The 16,795-nt window shown below is 44.0% G+C and overlaps 1 protein-coding gene across 2 annotated transcripts in view; it reads left to right on the top strand.

The window, feature by feature from the left end:
* The window catches only part of ABL1 (ABL proto-oncogene 1, non-receptor tyrosine kinase), a 183,601-nt gene that overhangs the window by 138,207 nt on the left and 28,599 nt on the right, over window positions 1-16,795 (top strand). For both annotated transcript variants that reach the window (XM_025359249.1, XM_025359250.1), the window contains exons 2-3: window positions 10,697-10,870; window positions 11,438-11,733. In XM_025359249.1, coding sequence (XP_025215034.1) covers window positions 10,697-10,870; window positions 11,438-11,733 — 470 coding nt within the window. The remainder of the gene's footprint in view (window positions 1-10,696; window positions 10,871-11,437; window positions 11,734-16,795) is intronic.

The raw sequence follows: 16,795 nt of genomic DNA, 5'->3' as shown, positions 1-16,795 counted from the left end.
AATAACTTTATTTTTAAAGGAGGTTTCTCTAGAAACTCATTTAATATACTGCCTATAATGGCTATAAGTGGAAAGTAATAAAACTGCATTTATTTTAAAAGAAAATTGCATAATTTGGACTTCTCACTAATTTATCCCAGTCTCCTTTTTAGGCTCTTCCTGTGAGAATGCTAAGGTTTTATTGAGCCAATTCCTTAGTGCAAGAGTTGTTAACCTGGAAGACCCTGGGAGTCTGGGATAGAATTCAAGGGCTCCATGTCCTCTGATGGGAAAAATTAAAACTTTATTTCACTAACCTCTTACTAAAATTTAGCATTTCAGTTTTTTAAGAACACAGGTAACAAACCACGGTAATATTACAGTGCTTGTGACTGTCTCTGGTAGAAACCAGGTATTTCTTTTTTTCTTTTCTTTTCTTTTTTTTTGGTCTAGGGACCGAGTTTCACTCTTGCCACTCAGACTGGAGTGCAGTGGAATGATCTTAGCTCACTTCAGCCACTGCCTCCCAGGTTGAAGCGATTCTCCTGCCTCGACCTCCTGAGTAGCTAGGATTACAGGCGCCTGCCACCATGCCCAGCTAATTTTTATATCTTTAGTAGAGACAGGGTTTCACCATGTTGGCCAGACTGGTCTTGAACTCCTGACCTCAGGTGATCTACCCGCCTCAGCCTCCCAAAGTGCTGGGATTATAGGAGTGAGCCACCACACCTGGCCAGAAACCAGTATTTCGTATCAGGTAACAGTTGTGGTTATTATTCGCACCACTACTTTGAAATGACACAATTGCTACTGGATCTTGTTATTTAATGTGCGAACAAAGACACAACTATTTAATACATTAATAAGAGCTTATTATTATTACAAGTTTTTAAAAGTATTTGAGGACTGTTTCAAAAAGTCTTTTGAAGACTGTTTTCCTTTGCAATTCTCCGTATTTTATTTTGTGCATTTATTTATTTATTTATTTTATTTTATTTTTTTTTTTTTTGAGACGGAGTCTCGCTCTGTCGCCCAGGCTGGAATGCAGTGGCCAGATCTCAGCTCACTGCAAGTTCCGCCTCCCGGGTTTACGCCATTCTCCTGCCTCAGCCTCCCGACTAGCTGCGACTACAGGCGCCCGCCACCTTGCCCGGCTAGTTTTTTGTATTTTTTAGTAGAGACGGGGTTTCACCGGGTTAGCCAGGATGGTCTCGATCTGCTGACCTCGTGATCCGCCCGTCTCGGCCTCCCAAAGTGCTGGGATTACAGGCTTGAGCCACCGCGCCCGGCCAAAAAATTCATTGTGAGAAGTCCCTAGGCATTGCCTGCTGCCAGAGGGGTCCATAGCACAACACAGTAAGGAGCCCCACCTTAGTGGCCTTGGCGTGGCAGGCTGGCCATGGGCCCCTGGTGAATCCTCCTTCCCTTGTGAGGCACTGTCTTGTTCAGGGTCCCCTTCCTCATCCCAGTGAGCTCACCCCCTCAACTCCTGGCTCCCACTGTCTGTGCTCTTGGACTTAGAGACTCATCCACAGGGCTGGGCACGTGGCTCACATCTATAATCCCAGCACTTTGGGAGGCCGAGGTGACCCAGATTCGAGACCAGCCTGGCCAACATGGTGAAACCCCATCTCTACTTAAAAAAATACTAAAAATTAGCCCGGCATGGTAGTGGACGGCTGTAATCCCAGCTACGCAGGAGGCTGAGGCAGGAGAATCGCTTGAACCTGGGAGGGGGAGGTTGCAGTGAGCCGAGATCGCACCATTGCATTCCAGCCTGGGCAACAAGAGCGAAACTCCATTAAAAAAAAAAATTCATCCACAGGACAGCGCTGGCCTTCCATTAGACTTTTGCTGTTGAGTCTGTAAGTTTTCAGGAGCTGTGTTTCTCCCACGAGGAGCAGGCGCTACTGCTGGTTCTTTACGTCTTTCCACCACTGCCCTGCCTCTCCCTGCACCCTAGCAGCTGACACAGTGTTTTGGGGTCTGAAGATAACGCAAAGGCTGTGTTCAGTTAAACGTATGTCTCTGTGTGTGTGTGTGTGTGTGTGTGTGTGTGTGTGTGTTTTAATAATTTTAACTTCTCTGGGTGAAGGTATAAATTTACAAAATAAAGGACCATGTAGAAATAGATAAAATGACTTTCATCAAGCTCAAAATGTGGGAAGTAATACTTTTCCTCTAAGCTCATATTTTGAAAAGTTGTGTGAGACTGTTATAAAATAACTTGAGAATAGTCTGAGCATGATCTCATCCGTTGGAACGGAGTATGAAATAAAACACGAAGCCTCTTTTTAGAAGGATCTGTTTTATAGATTTTTAAATTACAGAGATTCCTTGAACTGGAGGATAATAGTGAAGGACCCACAAAGGAAATATGAATAAAGCAGCACAAGTTTAAATAATTGAATGTGAGCAAAATTAAAGGGAACGTTTGTCACGTCTGACATGCTCCGTCTCCTGTCCCCCCAATACTGAACCGTCTCCAAGAACCTTCCGGAGAGCCCGCAGTGTGAACAGTAATGAATGCTCCATAGCTGGCCGCCTTGCACTCTAGTAGGAACTATGAGGTTGGGCACTATGAGGTTGGGCACAAGTGCCAGCAGGAAGGTGGGAAGCTTCCTGGGGATGTTTTTCCTGGAGGTCAAGTCCCCCCTTGGGCTGTGAAGTAGCCGGTGCTGGGGTTCATGGGCATTTCCCTTCCCTGACTGTTGGCCAGTGTCCGGCGTAGCACCAGCAGCCCCTGGAGTCTAGGCCAGATAGGCCATGTCCGAGAATCTTCTGTCAACATTTTTTATCAGTGACTCACAGCTTTGAGAAAGGATTATTTTTATATAAGACGATCGTTTAATTCTACTTTAAAGACCCAAACCATTTTCTTAGAATACTGTCTAAACAAGTTAATCATGCACAGTTCCAGTGAATTCAGTGGCCTGGTTCTTACAAAATTTCCAAATAATTTTATACTCTCATAGCCAGAGCCAGAGCTTTTTAGAGGTTTGAGGCATTTTTTAGATGTCACTGTTCTTGGTGCTCAGCTAGCTAATTAGTGACTTTTTCTGAGTTTAGTTGGTGAGTGGAAAACTTTTTGTTAACATTATGACAAAATAACAATATGGTTTTAAGTGGAGTGAGAGGCGCTTTTGAAGATCCAGATCTTAAACCTATTTAAAGTGTGACTCTGAAAGGAGGCTGCAGAAAATGTTCACTAAAAAAGTAAGAATAATAGCAGATGCTAAAATTTATTTCCCAAGACAATAGCCAAAAGATCTTCTGGAAAAACAGAAGAAGGGAACTATTTGGGGCATCTTTTTTTGAATGAAGCCTTCGGGCTTCTTTAGGGGATCTCATTTCCTAACAGAGGGACCGGTGGAAAGTTCATGTCTTAAGCAAGAAAGATTTAAGTACTTTCTGCAACTTTGGCCTTGTAAGCTGTGATCATTTTTAAGGTTGACGAGCATAGTTCACTATGAAATGAAGCAAGTAACTTGGCATTTATACATTGTGAGTCAATTTTGACATCAGCCTGGATTGGGAATTGACTGGAAGGTTTTGGTGTTGGACTGTGGCTACGCTTCAGTGTCTCGGTCCAGAGGCATGCATGAGCAATACTTCCCTTTGGGCTTTGGCCATTAATTTATGGAATAGAGCAAGAACTGGAGAGGAAAGTTGAGAGACTGCCTTGGATCGCCTGACGTCCTGTTGAATCAAAAAGCAGTGGGAGGCCCTTTCCTTCCTAACAAAGGCCTCATCCTCTTGCATAACATTCCCAGCATCTGTCGACATGTTTGGGACCGTCCCACTTTAACCCACACTTCAAGTGGATGGCCACCTCTGGGCGGGGATCTGCATTCTGCTTATTCCAGGTGTTTTCCAGGCCACTTCCCCGATTATGTAACTTTGATCAAATCCAGATGTGTCAGAATGTTTGATAGAAGAGGTCAAATGGCATTCGAGAAGAAAAGCATTTCTGTATTCATGACTTTGGTTTAATTTCCTGTGTGGGCCTGGTCTGCCAAAGTTGTATGCTCATGGCCACGAGGTTGACGCACCAGAGGGAGGCACACAAGTGCCTTTTCAGGACAGCCTGAGGGAGGCCTCCCTCCCCAGCATGCTTTTTCATGTTAAATTATCAATTATATAAGTTTAGGGCCAGACACGGTGGCTCACGCCGGTAATCCCAGCGCTTTGGGAGGCTGAGGTGGGTACATCACTTGAGGCCAGGAGTTCAAGACCAGCCTGACCAACATGGCAAAACCCCGTCTCTACTAAAAATGCAAAAAAAAAAAAAAAATTAGCCAGGTGCAGTGACTCACGTCTGTAATCCCAGCTACTCAGGAGGCTGAGGCAGGAGTATCGTGTGAACCCGGGAGCCGGAGGTTACAGTGAGCCGAGATCGCACCACTGCACTCCAGCCTTGGCGATGGAGTGAGACTCCAACTCAAAAAAAAAAAAAAAACAAAAAACTTTAGTTGGCTTCTATTAAAGTTTTTCTATGTCATTGTTTTCTGGTAATAAAAAGAATCCACATTTATTGTGAGAAATATACCATAATATAGAAAAGTATAAAGAAAATTTAAGGCTAGGCGCGGTGGCTCATGCCTGTAATCCCAGCACTTTGGGAGGCTGAGGCGGGCTTATCACTTGAGGTCAGAAGTTCAAGACCAGCCTGGCCAACATGGTGAAACCCCATCTCTACTAAAAATACAAAAAAAGTAGCCAAGTGTGGTGGCGGGCGCCTGTAATCCCAGCTAATCAGGAGGCTGAGGCAGGAGAATTGCTTGAACCCGGAAGGCGGAGGTTGCAGTGAGCAGAGATCGCGCCATTGCACTCTAGCCTGAGTGACAAGAGCGAGACTCCATCTCAAGAAAAAAAAAAAAAAAGAAAAAAGAAAATTTAAAGCACTTAAAATCCCACCACCCTGAGTTAACTACTGTTCACAGTTTGAAATTCCTCCTAGTCTTCTTTCAATTTTTTCATAATTGGGACCTTGCCTATATACTGAACTGTAATATAAACACTTAATATATTATTGTGAATGTGTTCTCAAACTTGAATATTTTTTCCAAAAATATTTTGAGTGGCTATTAAAATATATCCTATTTTATGGATACAGCATAAACAAACTTATTCTGTGTTGATAGATATTTTGTACTTGCCCTTTTCTGTGCTGTTATTTAAAATTAGTGTATAGAAATCATTGTGTTGATCACTTAGGATAAATTCCTAGAGGTAAGAAAAAAAATCAGATATTAAATTCTTCATAGACTTCTGGTTCATATTCCAGTTGCCCTCCATTTATACACCTACTACTAGCATTGTATGAGAGTGCCTGTTTCTATGAAATCTTACCCGTACTAGCCACCAGTGTCAAAAAGATGTGTCTGCAAATTTGGCAAGGAATTTGCATTTCCTTGATTATTATCAAGAGTTCACACACTTTCCATGTTTAATGGTAATTTTTTTTTTTTTTTTTTTGAGATAGTGTCTCACTCTGTTGCCCAGGCGGAGTGCAGTGCCGTGACCGTGGCTCACTGCAACCTCCGCCTCCCGGGTTCAGGTGATTCTCCTGCTTCAGCTCCTTAGCAGCTTAGATTACAGGCATGCGCCTCCATGCCCGGCTAATTTTTGTATTTTTATTAGAGACAGGGTTTCACCATATTGGCCAGGGTAGTCTCAAACTCCTAAGCTCAAGTGATTGCCGGTCTTGGCCTCCCAAAGTGCTAGGATTACAGGTGTGAGCCGTCGTGCCTGACCTTTAATGATAATGTAAATTTTTTGTGAATTGCTGGTTCATGGCTTGGCCCATTTTTTCCATAATGGAGGGATTTTGCTTTTTCTTGTTGGTATGTAAGGTCCTTGTGTGTCAATAATGCTCTGCCTGACAGTTTTTCTAATATGACGGTGGAAGCTCTTAACTGGCTTCCACTTGACTGACCTGCGAAATTGACCAGCACTCTTCACTTCCTTATAAAACATGCCTCCATAGTTCCCATGTGCCGTGGGGTAGCCACACTACCACTGTCTGCTGCTGCACATGTCCACAAGAGCCAGTCGTGTTTGTTTCCAAGCCTGTTTCTTTCAGATATATCTGTTGTTGTAATTACTTGGTTAATATGAAACCAATGAAATGCAAGGGTGAAAAGGGAATTGTTTCTAGGAAAATTAAGATGTATGCTTTAGAAAGACTCAGTAAAGGAAGATAACTTTTTTTTTTTTTTCTGTTGAGACGGAGTCTCACTCTGTCGCCCAGGCTGGAGTGCAGTGGTGCAATCTCAGCTCACTGCAAGCTCCGTCTCCCGGGTTCACGCCATTCTCCTGCCTCAGCCTCCCAAGTAGCTGGGACTACAGGTGCCCGCCTCCATGCCTGGCTAATTTTTTGTATTTTTAGTAGAGACGGGGTTTCACTGTGTTATCCAGGATGGTCTCGATCTCCAGACCTCGTGATCCGCCTGTCTCGGCCTCCCAAAGTTCTGGGATTACAGGCGTGAGCCACCGCGCTCGGCCAGGAAGATAACTTCTAAAAATTACTACAGAATTAGGTGTAAGACAACTGTAAATGATTGGAATGGATTACAGAAATCTAGAAAGCTTCGACAGTGGGAATGCATAGTGAATGGCTCTAAGTTCTCCCTCCATCTGTAGGAAATTGAAGCTGGAAGTGAGATGATACATTCATTATAGGGAGGACTTACAGAAGAAAACATCGGCCGGGCACGGTGGCTCAAGCCTGTAATCCCAGCACTTTGGGAGGCCGAGGCGGGCGGATCACGAGGTCAGGAGATCGAGACCATCCTGGCTAACACGATGAAACCCCGTCTCTACTTAAAAAAAATACAAAAAACTAGCCGGGCGAGGTGGCGGGCGCCTGTAGTCCCAGCTACTCAGGAGGCTGAGGCAGGAGAATGGCGTGAACCCGGGAGGTGGAGCTTGCAGTGAGCCGAGATCCTGCCACTGCACTCCAGCCCGGGCGGCAGAGTGAGACTCCGTCTCAAAAAAAAAAAAAAAAAAAAAAAAAGAAAACATCAAGCTCTAATCACATGTCCACATTTCATTCTGTTTGTTTATTTTTTGAAACAGAGCCTCACTCTGTTGCCCAGGCTGGAGTGCAAGTGGCATGATCTCAGCTTACTATAACCTCTGCCTCCTGTGTTCAAGTGATTCTCGTGCCTCAACATCCTGAGTAGTTGGGGCTGTAGGTGTGTACCACCACGCCCAGCTAATTTTTGTATTTTTGGTAGAGACAGGGTTTTGCTATGTTGGCCAGCCTGGTCTCAAACTCCTGGCCTCAGGTGATATGTCTGCCTTGGCCTCCCAAAGTGCTGGGATAACAGGCATGAGCCACCACGCCCAGCCCCACATACCTACATTTCAAAGGACAGTCTTTAGCCCTACAGTCAAGACTGCCAAACCAGCCTTTAGCCCTACAGTCAAGACTACCAAACCAGCGTAAACTAGATGGGGGTGGGGGATCACCTTTTTTTTTTTTTTTTTGGAGACGGAGTCTCGCTGTGTCACCCAGGCTGGAGTGCAGTGGTGCGATCTCGGCTCACTGCAAGCTCCGCCTCCTGGGTTCACGCCATTCTGCCTCAGCCTCCCAAGTAGCTGGGACTACAGGCGCCTGCCTTCATGCTTGACTGATTTTTTTTGTATTTTTAGTAGAGACAGGGTTTCACTGTGTTAGCCAGGATGGTCTCGATCTCCTGACCTCGGAGATCACATATTTTAATAAAATTGATAATCCCTAATAGTGATGGCGCTAGGTGTACTTTTAGAGCCAATGTAAATACTCGACAAAGGGAACCTAACGTATGACTAAGCTTCTTCCACACTCTAGGAGATGGCAGTATTGCAAGACTGTTGCTTGAAATTATCTTTGCCCCCACCATTCAGAAAAATTACCAACTGTTATAATAATGTAATTTTGGGACTTATCCTTTCAGAGAAACAGTTCCTGAAGGTTGACTTCAGTTAGTAGTACAGAAGCTAGACTTGAAGACCTTTATGATTTATGTTCTGTTGGTTTATCCCAAAGAGATATTTTAGAGCACATCCATTTCTGAAAGTTCTCTGGTCATATTTCCAGAAGTTTAGGCTAGTCTCTCAGGTGGGTCCTTTTTTTTTTTTTTTTTTTTTTTTAAGAGAATTCAGAATCAGGCCCACCCCTGAGATGGTGTTATTTATTACCCAGGAAAGAATGTGTGAGGATCCTCTAAATCCATAGAGAAGGAAAACTAAAACATAATTTTGTTACCATTTGTGTTTGGCTCAAGCATCTGGTAGATCCTTAAGTTCTTTTCAAATTATAGTGTTCCTCTTTTTCTTTTCTTTCTTTTTTTTTTTTTTTTGAGACGGAGTCTTACTCCATTGCCCAGGCTGGAGTGCAGTGGTGCAATCTCAGCTCACTGCAGCCTCACCTCCCCGGTTCAAGCAATTCTCCTGCCTCAGTCTCCTGAGTACCTGGGATTACAGGCACCCACCACTAATTTTTGTATTTTTGCCTGGCTAATTTTTGTATTTTTAGTAGAGATGGATTTTCGCCATGTTGGCCAGGCTTGTCTCGAGCTCCTGACCTCAGGTAATCTGCCCACCGTAGCCTCCCAAAGTGCTGGGATTACAGGCCTGAACCACCACGCCGGGCCTCTCTATTTAAGATCATAAAAATTACTAAACATCATAATGACATTATTTGGGATTTACTCTTTCAGAGAAACAGTTCCTGACAGTTTACTTCAGTTAATGATTTTTATTTTATTTATTTATTTATTTATTTATTTATTTATTTATTTATTTATTTATTTATTTATTTATTTATTTATTTATTTATTGAGATGGAGTCTTACTCTGTCTCCCAGCTAGAGACGAAGTCTCACTCTGTCTGTAGGCTAAAGTGCAGAGACGAGATCTCAGCTCACTGCAACCTCTGCCTCCTCAAGCGATTCTCCTGCCTCAGCCTCCTGAGTAGCTGGGACTACAGGCACCTGCCGCCATGCCTGGCTAGTTTTTTCTATTTTAGTAGCGACGGCATTTCACCATGTTACCCATGTTGGTTTCGAACGCATGAGCCACCGTACCCGGCCCAGTTAGTGATTTTTAAATTGTAGCTCCTTAAATGAGTAATTTGGATTTCACTCCACAATGTTCTTAAACTGTTAAGATCTACTTTAGGTGATTTGATTTGCTGGTTTGCAAGAACCCGTCTACACTTTGTCTTTAGCACAAAAAAATTCTGGAGAGTTTCAGCCCTGTTAAAAATAAAAAAGACTAGAAGAAACTTCAGAAACAAATAATAACCTATTTGACCCTGTAATGAATAGTATTCACACATTTTCTAATTTAAGAGCTGTTGATTGGTTTCCAACTTTTAGAATCTGTTTCAGACAAAACATGGAAGAGTTTAGTAACAGTTTTTTCTATTCTGTAATAATAATTTGCACAAGGTAAAAAAAAAAATGTACAGAAGATCATATTTGAGGGTGGCCGTGGGGGCAAGAAAGCTGGAAGGATGGGTAGGATGTTAATAGCCTTGTCTTGTGAAGTATGTCCTTCAGAGACACTGTCCTAGCTGGAAGAACAAGCAGTGAAGGTGTGTGTCTGTTGCTGAGAATAGGGCTCCAGCTGATACTTAAGAGAGGTGGGGGTGATCACCAAAAAAACAGCTCTGCCTCTGGGAGCAGAGAGGACTGGGATAGAAAGTATTTATCTTTCATATTAAGCCCTTCTGCACAATTTGATTTTTCTTATTTATTTATTTTTTCTTTTTTTCTTTTTTTCTTTTTTTGAGATGGAGTCTCACTCTGTCGCCCAGGCTGGAGTGCAGTAGCGCGATCTCAGCTCACTGCAACCTCTGCCTCCCGGGTTCGAGCAGTTCTCCTGCCTCAGCCTCCCAAGTAGCTGGGACTACAGGCACCTGCCACCATGCCCGGCTAATTTTTGTATTTTTAGTAAAGACGGGGTTTCATCATGTTGGATCTCCTGACCTCATGATCCGCCCACCTCGGCTTCCCAAAGTGCTGGGATGACAGGCGTGGGCCACCACGCCTGGCCTCTTTTTTTTTTTTCTTTCTTTCTTTTTATTTTAAGACGGACTTTCTCGTTACCCAGGCTGGAGTGCAGTGGCGCAATCTCTGCTCACTGCAACCTCCACCTCCTGGGTTCAAGCGATTCTCCTTCCTCAGCCTCACGGGTAGCTGGGACTATAGGCACGCGCCACCATGCCCAGCTAATTTTTGTATGGCTAATGAAGACGGGGTTTCACCATGTTGGTCAAGTTGGTCTCAAACTTCTGACCTCAGGTGATCCCGCCCACCTTGGCCTCCCAAAGTGCTGGGATTACGGGCGTGAGCCACCGTGCCCAGCTAAAACAAGAAACTTTCACTGCGTATTTTAAGCAAAGGGAAACGCATATGTGGATAGACTGTTTTAATTTGACTAAACTTATATTGAATCAATGAATTTTAAAAGCTCAAACTATTGGGGAACAATAATTACCGCCTCGGAATGAAAATACTTAATGTTTTCCACAAGATTTAGTAAAGGAAGATTTTTTTTAAAACCACCTTAATAATAATAGTATGTATAGATGTTAATAAATGAAATAAATTAGGGATGTATAATGTTGGAAACATAAATATTTTTGCTTCTGAAAATAAAACTAATTTTTTCTCCCGATTTTCTCTTGCTTTTTCTTTTTTCTGTTCCCCCCTTTCTCTTCCAGAAGCCCTTCAGCGGCCAGTAGCATCCGACTTTGAGCCTCAGGGTCTGAGTGAAGCCGCTCGTTGGAACTCCAAGGAAAACCTTCTCGCTGGACCCAGTGAAAATGACCCCAACCTTTTCGTTGCACTGTATGATTTTGTGGCCAGTGGAGATAACACTCTAAGCATAACTAAAGGTAAAAGGGTTGTGGGCAGCTAGTGGTGGCTGCAGGAAACAGAGATCTGGGAATTGCGGCTTGACCTGCCACCCTTTGCTCATTGAAGGAGCGGCTTTGAAATCTGGAATGCAGGGATATCCAAAACAACAACTGCATGTTTCTAAGGGAGTCGCCTCTCCTTAGAGGAGTTCTTGTACAATAGCCCTGAGCAAAAACAGAACTTGCCCTATGTTTTATACTGAAAAGGACAGCTGAACAAAATACTGAATGCAATTTTTCCCCTAAGAAAAAGCATTATTTCCCTAAAATGTTGTCTTATATTAGGAACAGAGCACTTGAATAAACATAATTGATTATAAAAACTGAGGCTATATATACTTACCTGTCTGTTCCGTACAAACAGGAAGCTTCAGATATAAATGTGTATTCTCATACACTTATAAATGCATATCTTTAAGTAGACTTGTTAAAATGAAATTGGTATTTAGGACTTTGGAAATCTTTAGTAGTTACACAAGAATCAATGAAAAAGAATGAAGCTGGTTTCCAGAGCTGATATGTCTGATTTGGTTCCTTTCTTCTAAGGTGAAAAGCTCCGGGTCTTAGGCTATAATCACAATGGGGAATGGTGTGAAGCCCAAACCAAAAATGGCCAAGGCTGGGTCCCAAGCAACTACATCACACCAGTCAACAGTCTGGAGAAACACTCCTGGTACCATGGGCCTGTGTCCCGCAATGCCGCTGAGTATCTGCTGAGCAGCGGGATCAATGGCAGCTTCTTGGTGCGGGAGAGTGAGAGCAGTCCTGGCCAGAGGTCCATCTCGCTGAGATACGAAGGGAGGGTGTACCATTACAGGATCAACACTGCTTCTGATGGCAAGGTAGGGGACCCTTGGCAGGGGGGCTGGTGGGCCCGGGGCAGGGGAACCCAGAGGTCCTGGTGTCGGATTGATAAATTATTGCAGGAAAGCTCAACCAGGAAGATGTTTAAAGAATCTTTCAAGTAAACAGTAGGAGTCATTCTGTTAGCCTTATGAAGACCCTTTATTGAGGATTGGTTCTGTGATACTACAAGTTCCTGGGCCCAGTATGATTCTCTTATTGTCTTGCTAGAGTTTTGTTGTTAGCAAGTTACTTAAAATAGGAGGAATATCTGTTGGGTTTTGGACACACTTTTTACAATAAGATTCTTCCTTAAAAAAAGATATATTTTATAATGATAGTAATCATCCTCAATTAGAAAAATTCAAATAATAGATTAGCTTTCCCAGAGCGAAAGACCACTTTAATATCCCCTCCCCCACAGAAGCCTGGCATGTGGGCTTCTTCCTCAGATGAACACATTCATGGAGAGGTGTGTGGACGTACGTGCATATACACATGCAGTTTTCAGTGAAAACCAGGATCAGACCCACAGCTTACCAAACCCAAAGCATATTGTTGTAAGGGAGGTGGCATATGTGATTTTGTGGTCTTCATATAAATAGTCCTTCAGAGTCCATAAAGAGAAGGGAGGAGTTAACGTTGACTGAGGTATTGCTGTAATACCTGCATCTTTGCAGAAAGGGAGGCATAAAGAGATCTTGCCGATACCAATGTAGTGAGACATTGATGGAATAGGCTTGGATCCCCACAGTCTGCTCTATTGCACCAGGCTGTAGTTGAGGTACAGTGTAGATAGGTGGATTGGTGTGGTCCGGATGGTGTATGTTTGTTTTTCGTTGTTTTTTTTTTTTTTTTTTTTTTTTTTTTTTTTGAGATAGAGTCTTACTCTGTCACCCAGGCTGGAGTACAATGGTGCAACTTGGCTCGCTGCAACCTCTGCTTCCCGTGCTCGTGATCCTCCCACCTTGGCCTCCTCAGTAGTTGGGACCACAGGCACACACCACCACACCCAGCTGTTGTTTGTTTGTTTGTTTTGAGATGGCATTTTCGCTCTCATTGCCCAGGCTGGAGTGCAATGGTGCGATCTCGGCTCACTGCAACCTCTGCCTCCCGGGTTCAGGCACTTCTCCTGCCTCAGCCTCCTAAATAGCTGGGATTACAGGCATACGCCACCACGCCTAGATAATTTTGTATTTTTAGTAGAGACAGGGTTTCACCATGTTGGTCAGGCTGGTCTCGAACTCCTGACCTCAGGTGATCCACCTGCCTCAGCATCCCAGAGTACTGAGATTACAGGCATGAGCCACCGTGCCCAGCTGTTTTTGTATGTTCAGTAGAGACAGGGTCTCGCCATGTTGCCCAGGTTAGTCTCAAACTCTTGAGCTCAAGCAGTCTGCCCTCCTTGGCCTCCCAAAATGCTGGGATTACAGGCATGAGCCACTGCGCCCAGTCTGTATTTTTTTTAATAGTATGTAATGCATGCATGTGGTTACAAAAATTCAAAAGAACAAGATTAATTACAGTAAAAAGTAGTCGTCTGCCGGGCGTGGTGGCTCAAGCCTGTAATCCCAGCACTTTGGGAGGCCGAGACGGGCGGATCACGAGGTCAGGAGATCGAGACCATCCTGGCTAACACGGTGAAACCTCGTGTCTACTAAAAAAATACAAAAAAACTAGGCGGGCGAAGTGGCGGGCCCCTGTAGTCCCAGCTGCTCGGGAGGCTGAGGCAGGAGAATGGCGTAAACCCGGGAGGCGGAGCTTGCAGTGAGCTGAGATCCGGCCACTGCACTCCAGCCTGGGCGACAGAGCGAGACTCTGTCTCAAAAAAAAAAAAAAAAAAAAGTAGTCGTCTCTTAATTCACTTTTCCTGCACAGAGGCAAGCACTGTTACTAGTTCCTTCCAGAGTTACCTGGACATAGATGGATGGTATATAGATGTTTATATGGATGTTTATATTCAAAAAGGCACACAAATGATGCATACTCCAGGCTGTTCTGCATCGTGCTTCTCCCGTGTGATAATACACCTTCGAGATTGTTTTATGGCAACAAGTTTAGAGCTGCCTCATCTTACCAGTGACTATGTACCATGGATGGACTGTCACTTATTTCAGTAGTCCCCTGCTGGTTGACTTTTAGGTTGCTTCCAATCTTTAGTTATTATAAATAATGCTGATATGAGGTGGCTTTCAAACCTTTTTAAAAATCTGGGTCTGCTATAAGAAAAACTCATTTTATATCACCACCCAGCCCTCAAAATATAACAAAAGTTTCATGAAGTCTTACCCACCTTACTGTGTGTAATGCACTCTGATTTTGTATTTCATTCTGTTCTGTTTCATTTTTAAAAAAATTCTAGTTGTAATCCACTAAATTTATTTCATAGACTGACTAGCGGCCCACGGCCTGGTTTGAAAATGTGCTGCGCGTGCTTCTTTGTGTGTGGTGTAAGTGTATGTAGATAAGTCGCTAGAACTGATTGAAGGTTATGTGCATTGCCAAGTCACCCTCTATAGAAATTGTACAAATTTGTTCTCCCACGAACAATCCACAAAAGGGCTTGTTTCCCCTTAACCCACACCAACAGTTTATTATTAGATGTGTAAAAACACCTTTGTCACTCTGACTGGCAAAGACTGGCATCTCATTATGTTGAATATGCATGTGGCATATTTTGAGTCATCTTTATGCCATTTAATAAATTCATCTTTCTCCTACATGTTGGAAATATACCAAGTGTATATGTGTATCTAGGCCTGTTGACCTCTCTGTTCTCTTCCATTGGTCTGTCTATCTGTATGCCAGTACCAAACTTGTAATTGCTGTAGCTTTATACTGTGTTGTGGTATCTGATAGGCTAGTCCCCACTTAGCTTTTTAACTTTTTTTTTTTTGGCTGTCATCACACATTCACTTGTACCATATGAATGTACATATACTTCCTTTTTAAATTTTCTTATTTTTCTTCACATCCCAAAGTCTTCTGGCTGAAGTCCTGTTGCCCATATCTGATGCTTTCCACCCCTGCAGAATTCTTTAGTACCAACACCGCAGTGTGTATGTCGGACAACAGAGCCTGTTGTCCATGTGTTACTAGACATGGGCCTGTCAGCTTGCTTTTTGGGTTATTGTTCTTATCCCGGAGGTGGAGCTATGTCCTTCCATTCTGAGGGATGTACTTCAGGGCATTGCGCCCTTTGAAAGAGCCTTCAGACCACAAGGGTACCTTTCTAGTGAATCAGAACACCAGGGTGCACCACCTATAGGAGGTGATTTTCTGCAGCAGACAGCTTGCTTCGCATCTGTGCTATCTATCCAAGGCAAGTCATGCTGCACCAAGATAATCACTTGAGGTTTGCACTGAACGGGATAATGGTTTCTTTTCCCTAGAGCTGTTTAATCAGCAACCTTGGAACAGATGCAGGCAGGCATGATCTAGTGTGACAGCTCATTAGCTAGGGGTTGTTATAAAATACTGTTCAAAGGGGCAAGGAAAGACTTGCATATGGGATACGTGATTTGCAGAATTTGAGATTCATCCAAAGAAGGAGAATCTGCCTAAGAGGCCTCTGTCTAAAAGCTAGTATGTGCCAGGTGGGTTTGTTTCATCCCAGGTAGAGCACAGGGAGCTCATCTGACTAGGCAGTGTCCGCCACTGGGCAACACATTACACTTTCCTTGGCGTCTTGCCTCCTCCCTCCCCACCCCCCGGCAAAGACTCTCCTATCAGCTGTTTGGGCACCTGGGGACTTCTGAGCCTACAGCGTCATCCAGCAGACCTTCTGCGGAGGTTCCTTCCTGTGAGGGCCGCACTCGAGGAGCGTGTGCTGGGTGGGATCATATCGCTGGAATGAGTGAACATCATTAGAGGGAGCTCCCACAGCTATGTGTGTGACCACGTGGCTCGCCGCTGAAAAATGCTGCTCACATAGCAGAACTTTGATGCAATCCTTTTTGGATTTCTAAGGGGAAAAGTTAAGACTGATAGGAGGAATAGGCTGGGGTTGAGTAGGTTTGGTTCTTATTTTTAAGTTAGTTCATCTTCAGAAAACAACTGAATTTAGAAGATTCTTCTATAAGGCCCCCAAGGGTTTCTTTCTGCTTCCTCCTTATTGGCTCTTACTTGCCTCTCTCCTCATGTTCTGAGCTTTTCAGCAGCCCTTGTGGCTCATCAGTCAGCCCAGGACCACCAGCTCAGGGCTCAGAGTTGGGGACTGGGAGTTATGAGCTGGACTCTTGAAGGGGCCAATACTAAACTGAGCCATTGCCATTTCCTAGGAGCCTTGACAGTCTCAAAACTCTTTGGATACCCTGGGATTTGATTGTCATTTTTCTGATACTTTCCCAAAGTTGTAACCCTCCATCGACATAGCAGAATTGAAGATTGATTTTTCTTCACCACCTCCTGCCTAAAGTTCTTAGTTCTGAATGTTTTTGTCCACACCTCATTGACTTGTGTGAGATGCCCCTGTCACGTTCCTCAATTCCTTCTAGTCCTTAATAGAGTCTTTCCTTTTCTTGAAAGACATTTGCCCAGTTGACATTTGTTTTCATGGTCTGCTGAAGTGACAGATCCAGGGCCCTAAGCTTCAGCCGAGTGGCAGGAAGGGACCATTTACACAGCCTCTTGGATGTTTAAGGTTTACCCTCCCTGACAGTGGCTCAGCAGGCATAGGCCTCCTGGTGAAAAGCTGAGCACATGGCTCACCTATTCCAGTGAAGGAGCTTTGGACCGTTCTTTTGTACTGCAAGGCTTGCGTTCCTGCTGGTGTCTGAGCAGCTCTCGGGGAACTTGCTTCCTGGCTGAGCAACCTGTAAACAGTATGTCTGAGGTGGGACTCCTGGGCCCAAGGCAGCCAAAGGTTGCACAGTCTAAGCTCTGTTAGCCTGTCAGTGTGGCTGTCAGAAGAAACACTGTTTCTTTTTTTTTTTTTTTTTTGAGACAGAGCCTCACTCTGTCACCCAGGCTGGAGTACAGTGGCATGATCTTGACTCACAGCAACCTCTGCCTCCCAGGTTCAAGTGATTCTCCTGCCTCAGCCTCTCAAGTAGCTGAGAC

The sequence above is a fragment of the Theropithecus gelada genome, chromosome 15 (genome assembly GCF_003255815.1).
Source record: "Theropithecus gelada isolate Dixy chromosome 15, Tgel_1.0, whole genome shotgun sequence".
Lineage (NCBI taxonomy): Eukaryota > Metazoa > Chordata > Mammalia > Primates > Cercopithecidae > Theropithecus > Theropithecus gelada.
The sequence above is the reverse complement of the archived record's forward strand: the minus strand, read 5'-3'. Positions and strand labels throughout refer to the sequence as shown.